This window comes from Eucyclogobius newberryi, unplaced genomic scaffold, assembly GCF_026437365.1.
Source record: "Eucyclogobius newberryi isolate DKJ021-1_F unplaced genomic scaffold, fEucNew1.0.hap1 SCAF_21, whole genome shotgun sequence".
Taxonomy (NCBI): domain Eukaryota; kingdom Metazoa; phylum Chordata; class Actinopteri; order Gobiiformes; family Gobiidae; genus Eucyclogobius; species Eucyclogobius newberryi.
The window spans coordinates 19,954,599-19,975,452 of NW_027315846.1; the positions used below are offsets into that span (position 1 = coordinate 19,954,599).

The following is a 20,854-nucleotide window of genomic DNA, read 5'->3' on the forward strand; positions in this document are numbered from 1 at the left end:
ATTTTTGGTCAAAGCGAAGGGGCGGAGTCTGCGCCAGAAGCCCCTCCCCCTTGAGCTGGGCCGGTGACAGGGCAGAGTCAGGACAGTCCCGGCGTTATCTGCGCACATCATCCACCCTCTGATGTAAACACAGCCCTGCATGACGCCGGTTCCGTTGCTTTTTCACATTTATTTGTTACCGTGGATCAGCCCCCGGTCCCGCGTGTGTCCGGGGCCAGAGGAGGCTACGGGACAGCGGCGGAGAGCGCGGGACAACTCGGGAGCCGCCTTGACCTTTTCTTAGCATTATTTCTGTGACGCCAGTGACTCTACGTCTGAAAGAGGGAGCGGAGAGGTCGGAGCTCACTTGACATAATGGCACCGATCGGGTTGCCATGGTGACTGAGGAGCCAGGAGCCGGACCCCGCGTGAAGTGAATGGAGCCAACCGCCGCGTGAGGAGAGGTAAACAAACGGAACCGGAGCGCGCGGCCACCGGAGAGGGAGCAGCGGAGCCGGGGCGGCGCACGGGAGCGTGGACCGGGCGCAGCAGCAGGAACATCATCATCATCATCATCATGGAGGACGGTTTCTCCACCTACAGCAGCCTCTACGACACCTCATCCCTGCTCCAGTTCTGTAACGGTAACGCACTGATCCTCTGATGGATCCTGACCCACAAACTGCAGCTCATTTTGACTGGATGACCTTAAAATATATAAGTGTTTATTATTTGCTTTTACTATTATGCTATTGTTATGAAATTTCCCCATGTGGGACAATAAAGGAACATCTTATCTTATCTTATCTTGTTCCAGAAAGACTAGGATACAGTCACTGGCTACAAATTTGAACAAAATAGAAAAAAGTAGCTTATAGCAAATAGAAACCACAGAGAAAGGAAATAATTTCATGATCACAACACTGGAATGTTGTTGTCAAGAGAAGGACTCTGGGGGGGGGGGGACTTCAAGCCCTGGTCTGTGTCCTGTGTCTATTGAATGTCCTTAGTGCTCATGTTCTTTCCGTCACACTCCCTCTTATCTGCTTTTTTTCATGGGACAGTGCTGTGGTGCACCCCCACACAAAGGGGATTATCCTCCACAAAACCAGTCTGAGGCCGCCCTGTGCTCTGACACTGCCTCCTGGGCTCTACAAATCAAGCCGGGGCGTTTCTTTGCTGGGCTCTGTAAGTTCTGTTGTTCGTGGCCTAATGAAGAAATCAATAATATCCACTTAGATGTGTGTGACCAGGAGCTTGTTAATTGTTTCGAGAGCATTTGCCACAGCATGTCATAACCTACTTTACAAAAAGCATATTCCCTATTCGTTTGGGACCGTCGCACATGATTTGACAGATACCAGATGTCCCTCTGTCAGCACCTGCCAAACATACGCTGTGGCAGGAGCAGGTTCACTTTGGTGGACAAACAGCCCGCCATTTTCGATAAGATGACTTGACGTCGTACATGCCAATGCATATTTCAACCTTTCCTCTTCCTTGTGTTTGCATGTGATGTCACAGGCCTGCATGTTGCCTGAACTGGAAAAACAGGCTGCGTTACATCACTTTGTTGTTGAGGAAACTATGCCACATCCAGAGCAGGTGTACCACAGCCTTATGACTGAGCCCAGCGCAGACAGTCGTTGTATGAATGTTCCAAATGGTAATAGCACTCCACCTTCACCCCAGAATCTGAGCTCATAATATCTGAATGTATTTGCCTCATCCCGGCGCTGTTGCTGCAGCGCCAGAGCAGCTGCAGGAAGTGAGGCCTCTGCGCTGAGTCTCATCCAGGGCTGAGACGGTCTCCTCATTCAGTTATCCCACTCACGCATCCTGATAATCACATTTATTTAGCAAGTGGCCATGACCTCACCGAATTAGACGCGCTTTCGTTTGGTCCTAGCTCGTTGCAGTCTTCATGCTCTCCTTGTGTTACAGTTCCAGTAGCAGAGTGGTTATCCCGTCTGTTTTAGGGTTCTCAGGGTTTCTCCGCTCGCCTCCTTTTGGCCTGTGTCTTCATGTATCTCTGGCTCAAAGCGATGTTGGCACGTGTTGAAAGATTAGGAGTAAAGCATGCTCACGTTTCTTCACCGCAGCCAAGAAAGGGATGAGACGGCTTACAGTAGAGTAATCTGCTAAACCACCTTTTTTCTCTAGCTCACACTTATTTTGAACTTAAAAAGAAAAAGCTCAAGGGATGAGTTAAAAGACTAGAAGAAGACTATTTATGGCTGTAGTGAAGTGTGTTGTTCCTGACTCTGCTCCAGTAGAGACAAGCAGCCAGTGATAGTCCCTGTTTTATAAATGGAATGAGGTAATCTTACAGGAGAAGCTTTTGCAGGGGCAGAGGGCATGCGTGCAGTGGAGCAGAGGAGGCTGGATGCTGCCTCTTTGGAGTTTGTCTCCCAGATGTAGGTCACTTCATCTGCAGACTGCTGTGTGCTCTGCAGTCTCACAGAGGAGAAATACTGAATCAAATGAAAGAAGTCTCCACTATGTCTATTTCGGGACAATAAAGACCAGAATGCTCGCTGAAAATGACAAGAGCTGTCCCAAATCATTGGCTTAATCAGTGTTTACTCCGTGTTTTGCCTAAAGTTGACCGAGATGATCTTGAACTCTCTTTGGTTTTGAAGATATACAGACTTTTTGAAGATACAGAATATCAGGTGCATCAATTAAAATTAAAATACAGCTAAAAAGGCTCAAAATGAAACCTGTTTGGGTTCTTTACTTGTATTTGTCTGACACTATACCTCAACTAATAAATTTACATTACTGACATGACATGTTTTAACAATTTTCTTTTTTTAAGAAAATCCTCATCAAAATACTCCCAAAAATCGTTATCAAAATACTCCCAAAATATATTGAGATATTTATTTAGACATCGCCTTCACCATCTTGTACCTAATGTTCTATTCCTTAGTTTTATTTCTTTTATGTTTTGTTGGTTCCAAATACTTGTTAGACTGGATTATCAACACTAAAGGATGTGACGCGGAGATGGAATGTATTTGACTGTCTTCTTTGTCAATGTCTAATCCATAAAAGAAAAGGCCTACATTATATACATGGTGAAGAGAGGAGACAGTGAACAGAGCACAGATCGGTGCAGTGTGGGAGGGGCTCTTCTTCAGGCACACTTCCCCCAGCCCGCCTGACCCACTAAAACACTCAGCCATGTTAAACAGCTCGCTAAATATGCCTTAGCAGCCACTCTGTATATCTGGGATGGTGGAAGAGTCAGGGTCAAGGCTAGAGCAGAACCCACTGTCACTGGAGTCCTAAACTCAGGAGTAAAAATATCCTGGAATGACCCCAGACTAAGATCACCTCTGGAGCAGGATGTCTCACTCTTCTGGGTGGGTTCAGTGTCGTCATCTTTGGGGGTGGGGATGTTATTTTTATCCCTCAAATCTCCTTCATTTCACACTCAACGGTTTTTAAGTGAAAAGTGTTTGCTCACTGAAGCATGGGATTGTCACCTGGGATTGTCACCTAGAATACAAGACAACATTTAACACAATTCTTTTGAACAATGACTTTTGGTCAGTAGGCTCTTTTGCAGTGCAGCGCAAAATGGGAACGAGAGAGGGCAGGACATTCAGCAACTTGTCAAAGCTGGAATAATACTCATGACGCTATACGTGAAGCCTGGTATAAGTGCTATCCACTCTGCCACCAGCGGCACAGGAAGTATACATAGTTTCCACAGGCTCCTATTATATAAAGCTCAGTAACATATACTTTAGACAAGAGCCATATACGTACATCAGTTGGCCAATATTGATTTAAAGCTCCAGCCTTGGCCAATAGGAGACACATGTGCTGTGCAGATTTCACCAAAATCATTCAGTCTTATTGTTGTGCTTCTAGCTAAAATCAGTTGACAGTTTAAATGACTGGTGACATGCACTTGTATCATTATGGATAATGCATATTGTATTGTAATATCCTACATACTTAATGTTATTCAGAGCGGCTCCATATGTTTATGCTAATGAGGGTCTCTTCCATGCCTGCCCCTCACCTCTGCCTCCTGACTATTCTCTTTAATTATTATTTTCCTCACATTAACCTGTTCACGGCCTGGAGGGAAACACTCGGAGCATTATAATTGGCTGCTGATGCTGATGGGGAAAGCGCTGATACACAGTGTGTGTAACCGTGAGTGCAGGACACAGATGGAGAGGAGAGAATCCCACCAGAAGCACATTAAAAATAGATCCATCATGGTCCCAGCTGCAGAGGCGAGGGTCCAACTTCTGTCAGGGTCAGGGGGCTGCGTCGCCGTGTCAACATTGATCTACTTTATCTATCAGCTGATCTTAAAGGTGTTTGTGTCAAGTGGAAATGTACACAATTAAACAGTGTTGGTCGCAGACGTGAAACGTATATAATGTTCAATATTGAGATCACATTGCTAAACCATTTTGTCTCTTCGAGTAAAACAAAATATCCTTGTGTGTGTTAGTTAAGTAGTCTCTGTAGTATTAGAAATGTCACAAAGGGCTGCAACGATTGATCGACTAATTGTGACTAGCCAACTGTAAAAATAATTGCGTAATCGTAATTTTATAACTAATTGCTTTATGGACTCTAGTTACTCTAAAAAAAACCATGCAAAAATACCTAATAATAATAACAACAAAGACATTAGCAGCGTTATTAAATCAAAATGTCAAAAAATAAAACTAAATTAATTTTCTTTATTTGTAAATTTTCTCTATCTAGAAGCTGTCAGTCACCATATTTCAATCTTTATTTAGTCGAAAATATATTTAAATACTCTCAATATACAAATGATCATTGGATTAGTTAACAAACTGAAAGGGGGGAAAGCTGATTTGTCAACCACTAAAATAACTGTCAAAATGTAATAAATGTAACTATGTCTTTAATTTATATGCAGAATCTGCAAAGTATCAGCATGAGGTTAGCATCTTTGTCCCCCACACGTCTCATTCTTTCCAAACGGAAACAAGTCTTCATAACAACACAGTCAGTGTACAGTCTGCTTCAGGACCCTTGTCCGGCTGGTTCCTCTGTTCCTCTGGGTCAGGGAAACACTGGCCTGACTGTGAGGGCCGAGTGGCAGATGGACTTGTTCTTATTGCAGGGATTTAGATGCATTATCCAGGCCTGATTTATTGGGACACAATAAATCAGGCCTGGCTAGCAAAGTTAAATGATTAACATGCTTTGTGTTGTGGGTGGGTAAATATCGCATGGGAAAAGACTAGTCAGCGATTATTTCTATTGTAAATTACATTGTTAACCAGATGAAGGGAAAATTTGGCTACAACTGATTATTACTGATTATCTTACTACAGATTATTCTTTCGATTAATCAATTAATGTTTATACTGCAAAGGGCAGATTTTTACTAAATGTTATGATATGCCGTTTTAGTACATTCTGAGTATATTTACAGACAAAATGGGGTTTTCATCAAAATGTTTTCTATGTTGTTTTGATGTCTAAAAACTCTTCTCTCAGTGAATGGCATGTTTTGAAGTCTGTGCAGTCCAGACAACAATTATTCGATTGCTGAATTAGTTGACAATTTTTTCAGTAATAGTTTAGTAGTAGTGATAAGAACAACCATTTATGACACTTCATGAGAGTGGGTAGGACTCATCTCATTTTAAATGACTGTATGTTAACAACTAAAACGAGGAGAACACTGCTGTTGTGGTTACTCATCTTCTCTTGTAATGGAGGCGTGCTGATGGAAAATTGGGGTGTGGTTCATTGGAAACATTTCCGTGAGGAAGATGTCCACGGTGAATACATTTCAGCTAATGAGGATTGGTGTTTGAGTAGAAAATACAAGATTGAGTACAAAATGTTACCGTTATGTAAACTTGGCAGTGCACTAAAACATGGACACTGCCTTCTCTGCAGCGCTCTGCCTCAGGAAAACAGTTTGAATGTTGTGACAGGTTGTTCCTTTGTTGCTTTTCCTCTGCTCCCCGCCGAGATGAACTCACTTTGGGGGTGAGCAGAAACACACAACCAAATAGAGCCTGTTCTCACATTGAAAAAACATACAAGCACTGAAATTAATGAGACTTCAACATGAATATTCCATTTGACGTAAAACTCCAACAAAGGAAGCGATAGATTGATACCTACTTTTGGCTGCAGCAAAAATGGCAATAACAGGAAAATGGATGCATTACAAAATGGGGAAAAATGACTGGACAACACATATATGTAGGGGGACATTGAAAAAGCAAAGAAAAACAGACAAACAGCAAATGTACTGAACATTTACATGATTTATTTCTCCAATTTCCACTGTCTCTCGATCAGTCATGCGGGACAAATGACAAAGTGCTGTACAGAATTAGGCCAAAACAGCTCATTAAACTTTAAACTCACTGGTGGATCTTTGATGGACAGATGGAGCCACGCTGCTGTCAGAAAGCTAATGGACGGACGCTATTATCCGCCCTGGCATTAATGTAACTCGACTTGGTAAGTGCACCACAGCCAGACTGTATCGATCTGAGAAAGACCACGAGGAAATGGCTGTACTGACTATAAGAGTACAACATTTAGAAAGATTGATGATTTTGAAAAACTTCATCACTGCCCTGTCCTGGGGGGCGTGGCTGTTGTTGTTGTTGTAGGCGCTAAAGCGAGGCCGTGACAGCAGTCTTTGTGCTGAGCAGCTGATAGTATTGTGCTCTCTTTGTGCCGGGGCAGACCTACAGCAGACGGTCCTGGGATAGTCAAAGCTTTATGTGGAAATGGACACAAGCAGGATCTGTTTCACACCAGTCTCATCAGGTGAGTTCTGACAGTGATGCTTTCTTAGACTGAACCTGGACTGAACTTGAGTTGAACACGTTGTATCTGACCAATATGAAACCTGACACTGAATCACCTTGTACTCGAAGAAAGACTGTGAAGTACTGAGGTTAAGTGGTTTTCTCATTGCTATCGTCTGCGTTTCTGTGAGTTCAATCAAATTTCAAATGGTATTCTATCAAAAATACATATTCAGAATACGAATTTCACCTAACTTAATTCTGATACAGTTACTCTTCTTTAAATGGAATTCAGAATACAGTTGCTTTTCTAAAATGAAGGACTATTACACAGTTCATACTAATCTTCAGCCTGCCCGGTACTGAGAATAGATAATAAAAATAAAAGCTCTGGTGTGTGCAATTTCTTTCTCCTCAAATCAGTGATAAATACACATAAATATTAAGCTGTTTTAATTCTGTTATTTTTTTATGATCGAATGTAAATGTTCAGAATACTGTTCTCTGATAAATGGACCATGTAACAGAATATTTTACAAAATACATTATAAAGCAGTTATTCAAAGAATTCTTCCCAACACGCTTTTAGGGCGTCAACATTAATCACAGTCAATTCTAAATTTTAATTTGAATGGGTGCAATTAGAAATTGCAAAGGCTGCAATTTTTTTAATGTATCATAATTTCCTCCACAAACTAAGCTAAATATCCAGAATGTCATTTAGATCTGTGTCTTGGAATATTATTTTTTTAGTCTGTGAATTCTCCTGGAAGCATTTCGGATGGGAAATGATCTTATTATTAAAACACATATCACAATTGCAATTCCTGATATTTTCCCCAAATGTTTCAGCTCTACACTGCATACCGTATATATCTGTGAGTGTGACCTGAGTGTGATCTGAGTGTGATCTGAGTGTGACCTGAGTGTGACCTGAGTGTGACCTGACTGTGTCCTGTGTGCAGATGACAGTGCCTCGGTCTGCAGCAGCAGCATGGAGGTGACAGACCGCATCGCCTCGCTGGAGCAGAGGGTGCAGATGCAGGAGGACGAGATCCAGCTGCTCAAGTCCGCTCTGGCCGATGTGGTGCGTAGGCTCAACATGTCCGACCAGCAGCAAGCCCTAGGGTCCCGCCGGGGCCCCACCAAAGGTAACATTCAGGGCTCCAAACACACTCGCTGCTTGTAAAAACTCTGTCTTTTCTTACTGTTGTCTTTTCACCTTTGATTGTGCTGTAAATGCATCTCGTGTTCAGAGGCTGCAGGGATGAGAAAGTCCCCCTCCGCAGACAGCAGTGTGGGTAGGACAGGTAGGACTACTGCCCGATCAAAGCTGCCCCATTACTGTGTGGATCATGTAACACGCACATATGTGTCATGCATGGCCCTCATGCTGCAACCATGTCTCTGAGATGGGAAATAGTTCATCAGCTGGTGTTTTCCGTGTGTTTTTACTGACGAGACACTCATATGACAAGTGGCCTCTTGTATTGCTTCATGACCTTCATGTACATACTTCGACTCTGGTTAGAATATATTGTATTTTTTCACATGACTTAATATTCATAAATATTCAATGCAGAGCTTATTAAATATCTAAAATGTACGCTGGTCCACCCAGATAATTCTAAAACAATGAGATTGACTATATATTGTGTATCCCAGGTCATTAACAGCTGGACTCCAGTCCGGATCCAGACACAAGCGGGAGATCAGTCTGATGTCTGTTTTATTCGGGCGAAATAAGAAAGAGCACAGCACTGACTGATGAGAGTGACTTTTCTGCTCTTTACAGCAACGAGAGGAACGTAAAGATTTTTGCAAATAACGCCAATCATATCGCTGCATTGCTTTGTGCAGAGGAAAGTTAGAGTCCAGTTTGTGATGTTCTGATTTGAACAAAAGCAGAATACTGCTCCACATCTCATGTACGCTTTATATCCATTATATGTACCTCAAATAAACTCTTAATAAGCAATAAAACATTTCAGTTTATTTTTAAACCACCATTAGACTATTCAATATAAAACATAATTAATTGGTAAATTGTGAAAAATAACTTGGCCTCTTATAATAGTCTTTACGTATGTTATATTATAACATAAAAGTGGCAGAAACACTGAATTTCCGGACCTCGGCTTGTGAACATTTTCTCAAACAGGACCCCCGTTTTATATCATTTAATTTGGTTAAAAATGCAACTTGAGTGTATGCTGTAAATGCTATCTGCATTCTCAATGTTGATTCCTGATCAGGCTCACATAACTGTGGGCCATAGGTGGTGACCATGGTGCACCCGCGGCTTTTGCACTCAGGGCTGACACAAATAATACACGGACCAATCTACGTGACACTCCTTTCAAAACAGTTCTAATAAATCACCAACACGTGCATGACTTTGGATGGTGGAAGAATCTTACTGCCGCCTTCTTGTTGTCGAACCACTAGTATTCCTTTTTCACCAAGCTGCTGGTTCTGGGCTGCTTCAAAGCCGGTTCTCTGCTGTGCCAGCTCCCTTTTCCCCCAAGTTTGTTGCCACAACAACGCGTTGTTTACTAGCCAGTGAGCTAGCAGTGAGCAATTGGTTGTTTATTCTAACCGCCCTCTCGTTTTTGCTGTATTTCAGTTGAGATTAAAATTATTTAATTTTAGTAAGTGCCACCGATGATGATATGTAACTTTGATGTTTAGTATTCCACAGGAATGTTTTTTTTTTATTTTTGCCCCAGCTGTTAACATTAAAACATTTTGGTATGTATAAAGGCAAAACCCTTTTTTAAACTGGCACTGGACCAATTCCGGCATCGGAACCAGCTTGGTGGAAAAGGGGTGTAACTGTGCCATCACTGTTCCTTTGCCAAACATGTTTTTGATGATCTCCGTCCTCATCAATAATGTCTCAAATATATAATATATATTAAAACGTCTTATGTCTTCTGTCCTCAGCTCGACCAATGATTGCCACTCTTCCAGTGAGGCCCATGGTCAACAATGGGACGGTCCTACCAAAGAAAGGCAGCGGTTTACCCTCTCCGTCCGGATCTGGGTCCAGAAAAGAATCCAGCGCTGCAGCTAATAAGAGGTGAGGAACATAAGAGACACAACATGGGATTTGTTCTTCAGACCCCTGCGTAGAGCCCTGTCTATAAGTGCAACTATAGGCCAAACTGAAGCTTTAAATGTCACATTTTTGTTCATTTACATCATCATGTAGTGCCTCACATCTCTATCTATGAACAAAACACACAACTTTTCTTTTGGTCCAAATGGAACTACGCCCTCCAATCCTAAACAAATAAGATTTATTGTGATGCTAAAGCAGTGTGTCCACTCACTCTTGTGTCTGTCAGTGTGCCCAGCCTGTCCGCTCTGTACCACTCTAGAATTCTTGGTCTGTCTCTCAGGTGAGATCACTAACAGCAACTGTTTAACAGTTTAACATGGAATTTTAATCAACCAAGCTTTTTCCACTAGCAAATAATTCTGACTTCATGAACGTTTCAACTTTCCCCCTACTTGGTCACTAAAAACTTTACATCACAGGACTAAACCAGTGTACACTTTAATATGCTGTATTCTACATTACACAGGGCAATCTACAGGTGATAAACTCTGCTGATGTTGTGTGATTTAGATTTAGCTTTACCACAATTATTTGAAATGGAAGGGGTGTATTCTGGGCCAGAGGGGTGTATTTTGGCCTAGGCTACTTTACTACCCCAGGAATAATTTGGAATTGGACAGTTTCTCCCCAGGTATACTCAAGCCTGGGCCATACTGTAGGGCTAGTCTGCACAGCGGTCAATTGGGCTGTGGACGTGCTGGCCACAGGCTGGGTCAGTGAAAGGCCCTGGATTACAGCAGGGTGGACTGCTGATTGGGTCTTTTCATTGTGCTCAGACTGTGAGCTGCCAGCACATCTGCTCCGCACAGAGAATGCTTCGGACCAATTACATTATATCAGCAAGTTTTAAGAATTGTATTGAATTTTTAACAGGTCAGTATTTGTCAAGCTGATCAGTGAATTATCCATCACATTCTATTTTTTAGCAATGCCATATGTTAGTCTGAAAATTAGTATTCACAAGGGCCCTTACTAATTGTACTGGGCAGACATTTGACTAATAACCCTGATAGTATACTCTAACAAAAATGAACATTATCAACACATTATTTAACAAAACTAAAGTCTAGTTTAGAAGAATACCATTCTTGACCATCATTTTTGTGGCTTATTCCTGCAGCACTGTGAGAAGAGCCAACTCCAATGAACATGTCAGCACTCTGACCAGGAGGGATTCTGCAGAGACCAAGCGCACTCGAGCCGGATCCACAGGCAGCAACTCGAGTGGCAAGAGGAGCGACAGGTAAGACAGTCCTGAGCACACAGCAAAGAACTGACCACAGAATGAGCACTGTGCTTCTCTTACAGCAAACAGAAGGAGCCAGTCTTCAACCTAGGTAAGACGCTGATGCCTACGGACTGTTATTCACCTTTTTGTAGTTTAATGATACATGTGTGTCAGTCCCACCATACCCCATTGCTTTTATTTGTTTATTCCATTGCTTTTATTTTGTAGAGTGGATGTCAGCTAGTTTTATGTACCCATGTTGGTCCTGATGATGAGTTTCACTGGTTGGCACGGCATTCAGCCACACTTAGATACACTTTGTTTAGACAGTTCACACCTTAAAGGACAGAGGCACCAACAGGAAGTGGTGTTAGCACAGACAGGAAGTGCCCTCACCTGTCTCTCTCTGACCTTTACAAAGGAACACGCCGTGTGACCCACTGCCAAGGTAGGCCTGGCCCCCTACCACATGCCCCGCCCTGTTGCCCCCCTGCACTGCTCTTTGGACTGCAGACTCTTCCTGTTTCATTATGTGACCAGATTTGTTCTGTCAAAGAGCAGTGCAGATGGGACAGGGGCTTCGAGTGTGTGCCCTTCTCACGAGTGTTTCACTTACACACAACGCACTTGAAGCACAATGCTGCATCACCACGGCAACAGTTCAAACATGCCATTGGCCCCACTGCTGTGGCTTCAAACGCTCTTCAGAATAACTGTTTTCATCTTACACTACAGGCAAGCTTTCTCACATTCTGCCATCCTCACTGCGGTGAAAGCTGTTTTCTAACTAGTTATAACCCACTTAAAGAATAGGACAATATAACTTAAAGGCCTTGCATGCATTATTTAGACTTATTAGAATAATTTATAACATTATTTAGCTTTGTTCCAATTGCTTCACTCCTTGTGCAGAAGAGGACATAAGAAGTGTTGCATTGGAAGCAAAGATTAACACTATACTTGCTCCAGCTGCAGTTGACTAGCAGTGCATTGAAGGCAAGTGTGCTGAAATTATTAGAATAAGTCTACTGAAGATGTACAGAAACTCACTGGCTGTTCTGCATGCACAGATGAAACAAAACACAACTATGGGTGTATTTTTGCCTCTGTGTCTCCTGGAACACATCTGGATCCTACACATGTTGTAGTTGAAATGCTCATTGTACTTTCAGCTGTGACCAATTGCAGAATCTTTCATTGATTAGATAGTTCTACAGTGACAAAAGCCTAATTGCATTTTTATTTACTGGTACAAACTTTAGTGCATATTATTTACCGACTTTCACCAATCCCTTACACTTTGTGAGTGTTTTTCTGAGTGCAATGATAGACTCCCACTCTCCATCTGTAGCCAGCATTTCAATAATTCTGCAAAGTCCCAGTATGAGGACATTTGTTCTGCCTGTAGTGACAGTGCAGCTCTACCTGAGACGCTCTGCTCAGTTCTGATGCTTTATCTAATCAGCCTGTGGCCCCAAACCGGCCCCTGTCCCCTGCAGGGCCTGTGTCCCCCAAAAGAACAAACTGCCTAGGCCCACTGCTCCCAAATATACCCCTAAAATTCACGTTCAGCACTCTGGCAGCACCCTCTCCTCTTTGGACACCCTCAGCTACTACATCCCACTCAAATCACCCTGATTGTACTTCTAGATCTGCTTCTTTCAAAATTATACCGTATTGGACCTGCTTTAAAAAGAACTGTTACATGTTGTGCAATGGTTTGTTTGTTTCATTTTACACATTTGGTCAATGTTAATATTGCATATATTGTTATTATAGTTTCACCTTCACTTTGCTTTTTGCATGTGTGTGTTCAGCTGTAGTGTCCAACAACATTAATAAAGTGTGTTCTAAGCCAATGTGTACTTTGTGTTTGTAAGTTCTGTCCTAAATGCATCTTGTCAGGACTAATTCATCACCTGACTGACAGCAGCCCATCCTCAGCATCTCTCTCTGTCAGCCGTCTGTGTTTTTCCTGACTCTTTCTTTGCTTTCTTCTAGAGGAGGGTTATGTGAAAATGTTTTTGAAAGGCCGCCCCGTCACCATGTACATGCCCAAAGATCAGGTGGACAGCTACAGCCTGGAGGCCCGAGGAGAGCTGCCCCCCTGTCGCCTCAAACTCCACTGGGTGTATCCTTTACTCACACCACTTCTGCTTAAAACACTTTGTTTTTAGTACTGAGTCATAGTGAAATCCAAATCTCATGATATGGTATTATCACAGTGGTATGTATCAGTGTTTCCCCACACAGATTTCTGGAATAATTAAAGCATCAATCATTGTCTTTATTTGATTAATATGCAGACCTGTAAGGAAACTTTTTATGTTTTTATCAAAAGACCCAAAAAATATTTACAATTTGTTTTTATCCTCTTTTGAAATTATGTGGCAGAACATTACACACCAAAGGCCACCATGGTCTCTTCTTATGGGGAAAGATAAAAATGTTAAAGATTCAATTTATTTAAAGAAACATTTCAAATATTTTGTTTTCCAAATACTGGTAATAACTGTTTTTTGATGATCAGCTTTGTTTTGTGCATTTAAACACAAAATCTGAATTATTGTGTTATCTTTTTATTCTAGCTGATTGTTATTTATATTATGTATGTTATGTAAATATATATGTAACTCTACTTTTTTAACGTCCATCAAAATTGTGAAACAGTACATGCCTTGAATAAGTCGAGTATGAGGGGGAAAGAACAAACAAAATGCCAGCCGGTCCTGTTGTCTGTGTGTGAGATGGTTTGACCCTTGACCTCCTGGTGTAGCTATGGTTACCGGGGACGGGACTGCCGCTCCAACCTGTACCTGCTGCCGACAGGTGAAACGGTGTACTTCATGGCCTCTGTGGTGGTTTTATACAACGTAGATGAACAGCTGCAGCGCCACTACACTGGGCACACAGACGATATCAAATGGTATGTACGGCCATTATACATTAAAATATATTATAAACTTCCTAAACCTTTTACGTGATTGTACATATTGCGTTTTGGTTTTCAAGACAATAGTTACGTTCATGTTCTAAGACTATGTAACTCTATGGGAGATCTACTGTTTTTGAGAGAATTAGCTAAAATAGAAATCTACAAACAGTATTTGTTTGGGATTGTCTCCAAAAGCTTGTCATGTTAATCTCTTGACTTAAAATCCTTTCAACTGACAACAATCACACCTTTTGGCGTTTAATAATAGCACCACTTTCTGAGGCTATTGTAAAAAACAAAAAAACATCACTTTTATTTATTCTGACAGAAAATATGTTGAACTTTGTACCAGTTTTTGTTTCATGTGGATAGGCCCAGTATTTACAGAGATATGAACCATAAACTAGGTCAAATCTGCATCCTGACATATAAAACATGAAAAAATTGACTATATATACTCTCTTTTCTCAGTTTAACATGCTATAATGTTGTGTTGGCACATTAACACAACCAATAACACAATCTGGAAGCAGAATGAGCTTTGACATAAACTCAAAACGCTCAATATGATGTGACGTGTTCTCATTATCTTAGGTGTTTTGTTGAAGCCTCTGTTGCTTATTATTATGATTTTTTTACGTCTCGTCCTCAGCCTGGCCGTCCATCCTGACAAAATCACCATTGCAACAGGGCAGGTGGCGGGGACATCGTCTGATGGAAAAGTATGTTTGTTTTGTCATTTTCACACGCTTGACCCTGAAATGTTGCCCTTGTCTGAGCCGGAGCGTCGCCCTGTGTCTGTGCAGCAGCTGCCTCATGTCAGAGTGTGGGACTCCGTCAGCCTCAACACTCTCCACGTGTTAGGGGCCGGCTTCTTCGACCGCGGCCTGGTCTGCCTCGCTTTCTCCAAGTCGGTAAGAAGCAAATCTGATCCATTCTGATTTTAAAGCCTCTTAGTTTGGATTACAGTTTGGACAAATCATTTAAATGGGAATTAAATGACGATGCAAGATTATTTCTTTTTTGCTTTTATACTTGCTTCATGTTGATAGTACTTGCTGTTTGTGGACTATTGTACTACTACAGTATTGTATCAAGATACTCATGGGCGGAAGGATATGAGTTTTAAAACAAGGTTCAATAGTAATCTATCTTTAAGGTTTAAATAAGCACTAGTTATTTGCTTATAAGCACTTAAACGATTACTAACATTTGTAGACAGCTTAGAATATCTTATAAATATGAATAATAATAATAATAATAACTTTTATTTATATAGTGCTTTTCAGTGACCCAAAGACGCTGAACATAATAAAAAAGGGGAGGGTATTTACAGACAGGGGGGGACAACACATACAATACAAAAATAAATTGATTTGATTTGATTTGACAATACACATTAATATACAGATAAAATGAACAAGACAGAAGAAGTAGAGAGAAAAAGATGGGGATGTAACAGGGGGTAGAAGAGTAGGCAATGGGGTAGAGGAGGCTAGGGGTAGGGGAGGTCATAGGCTTGGGTGAAGAGGTATGTTTTTAGGCGGGATTTGAATGTTGTGAGTGAGGGAGAGTGGCGGACAGGTTGGGGGAGGGAGTTCCAGAGTCGGGGTGCTGTTCGGGAGAATGCTCTGTCGCCAAAAGTTTTGTGTCGGGATGTTGGTGCAGTCAGGGTGAGAGAGGAGGAGGAGCGGAGGGCTCGGGAGGGGCGGTGGGGGATGAGGAGGTCAGACAGGTAGGGGGGGGCAAGGTGGTGAAGAGCTTTGAAGGTGAGGAGGAGTATTTTAAAGTTTATGCGCTGCTTGATGGGGAGCCAGTGGAGAGAGCGGAGAACGGGAGTGATGTGATCACGGGACCGGGTGTGGGTGAGGAGGCGGGCAGCGGAGTTTTGGACCATTTGGAGTCTATGGAGGGAATGGGAGGAGATGCCAGTGAGGAGGGAGTTGCAGTAGTCGAGGCGGGAGGAGATGAAGGCATGGATGAGGGATTCAGCAGCGGGGAGGGTGAGGCAGTGTCGGATTTTGGCGATGCGGCGGAGGTGGAAGTATGAGGTCTTGACGATGTGGCTGACATGGGGAGTGAAGGAGAGGGTGGGGTCCATGATGACACCGAGATTGCGTACCAGGGTAGAGGGGGTGATGGTCGAGGTGTCGATGCTGAGTGAAAAGAGACCAGTTTTATTGAGAGTGGATTTGGTGCCAATGAGGAGGAGCTCTGTTTTGTCACTGTTCAGTTTGAGGAAGTTGAGAGTGAGCCATGATTTTATTGTAGAGATGCGAATGAGTCATTAACAAAAAAAATGTGTTTAAATAGAGCTTGTACAAAATGTTTGTTAGAGCATTAATAAGATTAAACTGTGTTCAATAACAAATTAATGAATGCTAGTAAATTAAGGCATTATAAATAATTTACTGAGGAACCTTATTTTAATACCATACCAAAGTTTTCTATTACTAGTCTCAAATAACACTTCCAACTCACAAAATACTCGTGTTACAATTCTATACACCCACTTCTCGGTTTGGTGTTTACAGAATGGAGGAAATACACTTTGTGCTGTAGATGACTCCAACGACCATGTGCTTTCGGTGTGGGACTGGCAGAGGGAGGTCCGACTGGCCGAGGTCAAGGTAAGCCACAGAGGAACAAGCAACACACGCCCGCTCACGACTGTCCTTTCACCAGGGCCTCTGTCTGTGATTCAGTGCTCCAACGAGTCCGTGTTCGCCACAGACTTCCACCCCACGGACAGCAACGTGGTGGTGACGTGCGGCAAGTCCCATTTGTACTTCTGGAACATGGAGAAGGGGATGCTGATGAAGAAGCAGGGGCTGTTTGAGGTGAAGCACAGAGTTTAAAGGCGATAGTCGTTTAGAAGATATGAGATTGCGTATTTCTGTTCTGTTGTAAGTCTGGACAGAAAACTTTACTTATGCTACTTTTGACTTTCTCATTATAGAAACAAGAGAAACCTAAGTTTATTCTGTGTGTGACATTTACGGAGAACGGGGACACCATCACGGGCGACTCCAGTGGAAACATCCTGGTTTGGGGCAAAGGTACAATCCAACACTGACATTTGTGTGTTGTTGGAGATGTCTGAACCGTGTCTCTGCTGTGTGACCCTCAGGCACTCACCGCATCAGTCAGATCATCCCCGGAGCGCATGAGGGTAGTATCTTTAGTCTGTGCATGCTCCGGAATGGGACACTGGTGTCAGGAGGGAAGGACCGCAGACTGGTGTCCTGGGACAGTAGTCTACAACAGATACAAGCTGTGGAGGTAGAGTTTGATCACAGTATAGTTATTGTTTGATTACAGTGTAGTTATGTTACAATTACACATTAATTATGGATTTATTACACCTTAAGAACAATGTGTGTACAGTGCAATATGGATAGACTATAATTAAATCAATCTGGTGATATGTCGTGTTTCTCTGCAGGTTCCAGAGGTATTCGGCCCCATCCGGACTATTGCTGAAGGTCGAGGGGACACTGTCCTCATCGGGACCACCAAGAACTTGATCCTACAGGGCAGTCTGGATGGAGAGTTTGTGCCCATCACTCAGGTGGGTTTGGCTGCTTACAACAGTGCTTGCTGTTGCTGCGCTCAGTGTGACAGTAAATGGTGGAGAGGCCATTATATAGACCTGACAGTAATAAATGTACGGAAATGTCACCAGAAATAATAACATTCAAACTACTTGCAACTGAAACAATCACCTTAAAGCAAGATAAATTCTTCCAAACAGACAAAAATAACATGAACTGCAATAAATACTTAGTTCACTTCGTTAGTTTGTATCTATAATGAGTCATATACGTTATTTAGGCTCTGTACTGGTTTTAGTCCTTGTTTAGCCCTGGCCTTGTTCAAGTTTATTCTTAGTTTAGTCCCACTTTGCTGTTTGTGCAAATGTGAGAGACTTTGTGTTGAGCTTCACCGTCAGCTTGTCTTGCTTTTGCAGGGTCACGTGGATGAACTGTGGGGCCTGGCTGCTCACCCCTCCAAACCACACTTCCTCACCTGTGGGTATGACCGGCTGGTGTGTCTGTGGGACTCCAGCTCACATCAGCTCATCTGGGCTAAGACTCTGGAGGTGAGTCACTACCGCCCCCTGGACTCAGGCGAAAGCACGGCAATGAGAATGTCTTCGTTTTGGTCAATTTTATGACATGTACATTTTTTTTCACTATATTATAAAAAAAAACAACAGAAACAAAACAACAAAAAGGAAAAGTTCAATTGTTTGTGTATGTCTTCAATACATCGTTTTAAAATCAGATGTAATGTCGATGTTGAAAACACTTTGGATTTGTTAGCGTTCTGATGCTGTATTCGAAGCTGCAATAACCCACAATCTTTGCAGTGACTCTATAATAATGTGTGTGTCTGTGCTTTGTCCCAGGACACCGCTCAGTCAGCAGGATTCCACCCCTCAGGAGATGTGGTTGCCATTGGAACCCACACTGGCAGGTAATGTATAGACTGTAGACAATCTCTTTTTACAAACCACATGACAGTTGTGTATAAAGGCTGATTTGTGTTGGGGCTGTGCAGGTGGCTGGTGCTGGACACTGAATCCAAAGACTTAGTCACTGTTCACACAGACGGGAATGAACAGCTCTCCACCATGCGATATGGACCAGGTATGAACTAGACAGCAGCTTGGAATGCTTTACAAAATTACGATTAAAAAATAAAAAGGTAAAGAATAATAATATCTGTAATCTGTTTTGATATAGATGGAAACTTCTTGGCCATTGGGTCACATGACAACTACATCTACATCTATGCGGTGGGGGAGAGGGGGCGGAAGTACAGCCGCGTGGGCAAGTGTTCGGTGAGCCTCAAAAACATAATTTCATGTATTTAATTATTTGAAAAGGGACATTGCACATTGCTCCTCCGGTCACTCGGCCCTCCCAAGATCTAAAGTTGACAAAGTGGTTCAGTGAAGGAGGAGCAGAGCCATGTTTGTTTTTGAATTTAGTAAGATTGTCCCTATCCATCAACTTCATAATAACTATTACATGTTACATACCAATTAACTACATGAACTGTCAGCTATGCACAGGACCTGCATGTGTTTACCATATTGTGTTTCTGTCTCATTCAGGGCCACTCTAGTTTCATCACTCACTTGGACTGGTCTGTGGACTCACAGTACTTGGTCTCAAATTCAGGAGACTATGAAATACTGTACTGTAAGTATGAGAGTCACTCATAGTCACTCATAAATGACTAAATATGTAATCTAACTTAAACCTATATTCTGTATATTGGCAGGGATCCCGTCTGTGTGCAAGCAGGTGGTGGGTGTGGAGACCACCAGAGACATAGAATGGGCCAGCCACACGTCTACTTTGGGCTTCCATGTGTTTGGTAAATGTCCTGATACCAAAACGTACCATGGAGCTACATGTAAGTTATAATGCAGGTGTTGAACTGTGGCTCTGTCTCAGGGGTATGGCCAGACGGTTCTGACGGCACAGACATTAACGCTGCGTGCACGTCCCGCGATAAGAGGCTGCTGGTGACCGGAGATGACTTTGGAAAGGTCCACCTCTTCTCTTTCCCCTGCTCCCAGTTCAGGGTAAGGCTCAAAGTGAAAACATTAAGTGTGTTAAGAAGCCTGAAATAAGAGAGAAGAGTGGGAAGGACATTCATTTAATTGCCGGAAAAGGGATTTGACCTCACAATGCAGAGGCTGACATAGAGCTTCTCCTGGAGGTGCCACTGTGTAAAGCACACTGTATACATTGAAGAAAAAGATTCTGTTGTATCATATGGACACTGTTTTTAGACAAACAAGACGATTGATAACTACAACTGAATCTTTTTTCTACAATGGAACACTCCTGGAGTAATGAGGGATTACACTGACATACAGTTTAGAATGTAATGAACATCAACATGAAAACTCTTAACTTCTCTTATGAATTTCTCTGTGTGTTTTATTTTAAGCAAACATTTATCTTGTGCTCGCAGGCTCCCAGTCATGTTTATGGCGGCCATAGCAGTCATGTGACCAACGTGAGCTTCCTGTTGGATGACAGTTGCTTGGTTTCGACTGGTGGCAAGGACATGAGCGTCATGCAGTGGAGGATAGTCTGACTAAACCACATGTGCATCATCTGAAGTCGAGTCCCTCAGAGCTCATCAAACCCGAAGGCACAAAAGAAGAAGAGATGGGGAGCTGAAAAAACTGATTATTTTCTTTCTTTAAATTCACTTCATGGTTAAACCCTGACTGATACTGTAGCCTGTAATCACCAAGACTAAACTACGCACATCCAACGCCTCATATCCATCACCAAAGGCTCCAGAATGATATCAAAGAGCTTTTGCAGGATTGTTGTGGCCTCTGACAACTGCTTACAATCAAATAGTAGTAATCAATTGTCCAAAGTATTGGAAAGAAACTATGCATGGAAAGATATTTTTTATGTAATTTTCTAATATGTTTGTGTTTTTATTTATTAACTCAGGAAAGCACTAAAACACTAGTGAGTTGGCAGATAGCTGTGGTAGTCCCTTTCTTAACTAAGATCTACCACGACTGACGTGTGGAGAAGTTATCAAGCATTGCACTGAATATAGATTATGATCGCAGTCTGTCTGTTTCTTTTGCATAACAGCATATGAGAATTCTAAACTCTAATATTCATATATTATTGACTTCTTATGAAAGAACAATACTAATAATATTGAGTGACTGGCGGATCACTTCTTTGAGCAGAAACATGTTGTTCCAATATAATAGAGATATTACAAGAGTGTTCGATCACTGTATA

General features: G+C 42.2%; 1 protein-coding gene across 14 annotated transcripts; it reads left to right on the top strand.

The window, feature by feature from the left end:
* The first annotated feature begins 383 nt into the window (after positions 1-383).
* On the top strand, positions 384-20,670 carry eml1 (EMAP like 1). Of its 14 annotated transcripts, XM_072457133.1 has the most exons (25): positions 385-623; positions 7,733-7,918; positions 8,024-8,077; positions 9,714-9,849; positions 10,118-10,171; positions 11,012-11,134; positions 11,200-11,228; positions 11,541-11,567; positions 13,121-13,250; positions 13,896-14,045; positions 14,707-14,776; positions 14,861-14,968; positions 16,589-16,684; positions 16,760-16,894; positions 17,014-17,113; positions 17,185-17,336; positions 17,500-17,625; positions 18,025-18,156; positions 18,466-18,533; positions 18,618-18,706; positions 18,803-18,900; positions 19,177-19,264; positions 19,347-19,442; positions 19,523-19,653; positions 20,049-20,670. In XM_072457133.1, exons 1-25 carry the CDS (start codon positions 557-559, stop codon positions 20,172-20,174), a joined length of 2,571 nt encoding a protein of 856 aa, XP_072313234.1. In that variant the 5' UTR covers positions 385-556; the 3' UTR covers positions 20,175-20,670. The 14 variants fall into 14 exon arrangements, with proteins under 14 accessions (XP_072313228.1, XP_072313229.1, XP_072313231.1 ...); XM_072457127.1 differs by having other exon boundaries at positions 384-623; positions 14,707-14,968; XM_072457136.1 differs by lacking the exon at positions 11,541-11,567.
* The last annotated feature ends 184 nt before the right edge of the window (positions 20,671-20,854 follow it).

Coding starts and splice junctions, on each gene's coding strand:
- eml1 (XM_072457127.1), top strand. CDS start 557: ATGGAGGACGGTTTCTCCACCTACAGCAGCCTCTACGACACCTCATCC. Junction 8,078..9,713: donor CAGCAGTGTGGGTAGGACAG/GTAGGACTACTG, acceptor TTCTGTCCTCAG/CTCGACCAATGATTGCCACT. Junction 18,901..19,176: donor GCCGCGTGGGCAAGTGTTCG/GTGAGCCTCAAA, acceptor TGTCTCATTCAG/GGCCACTCTAGTTTCATCAC.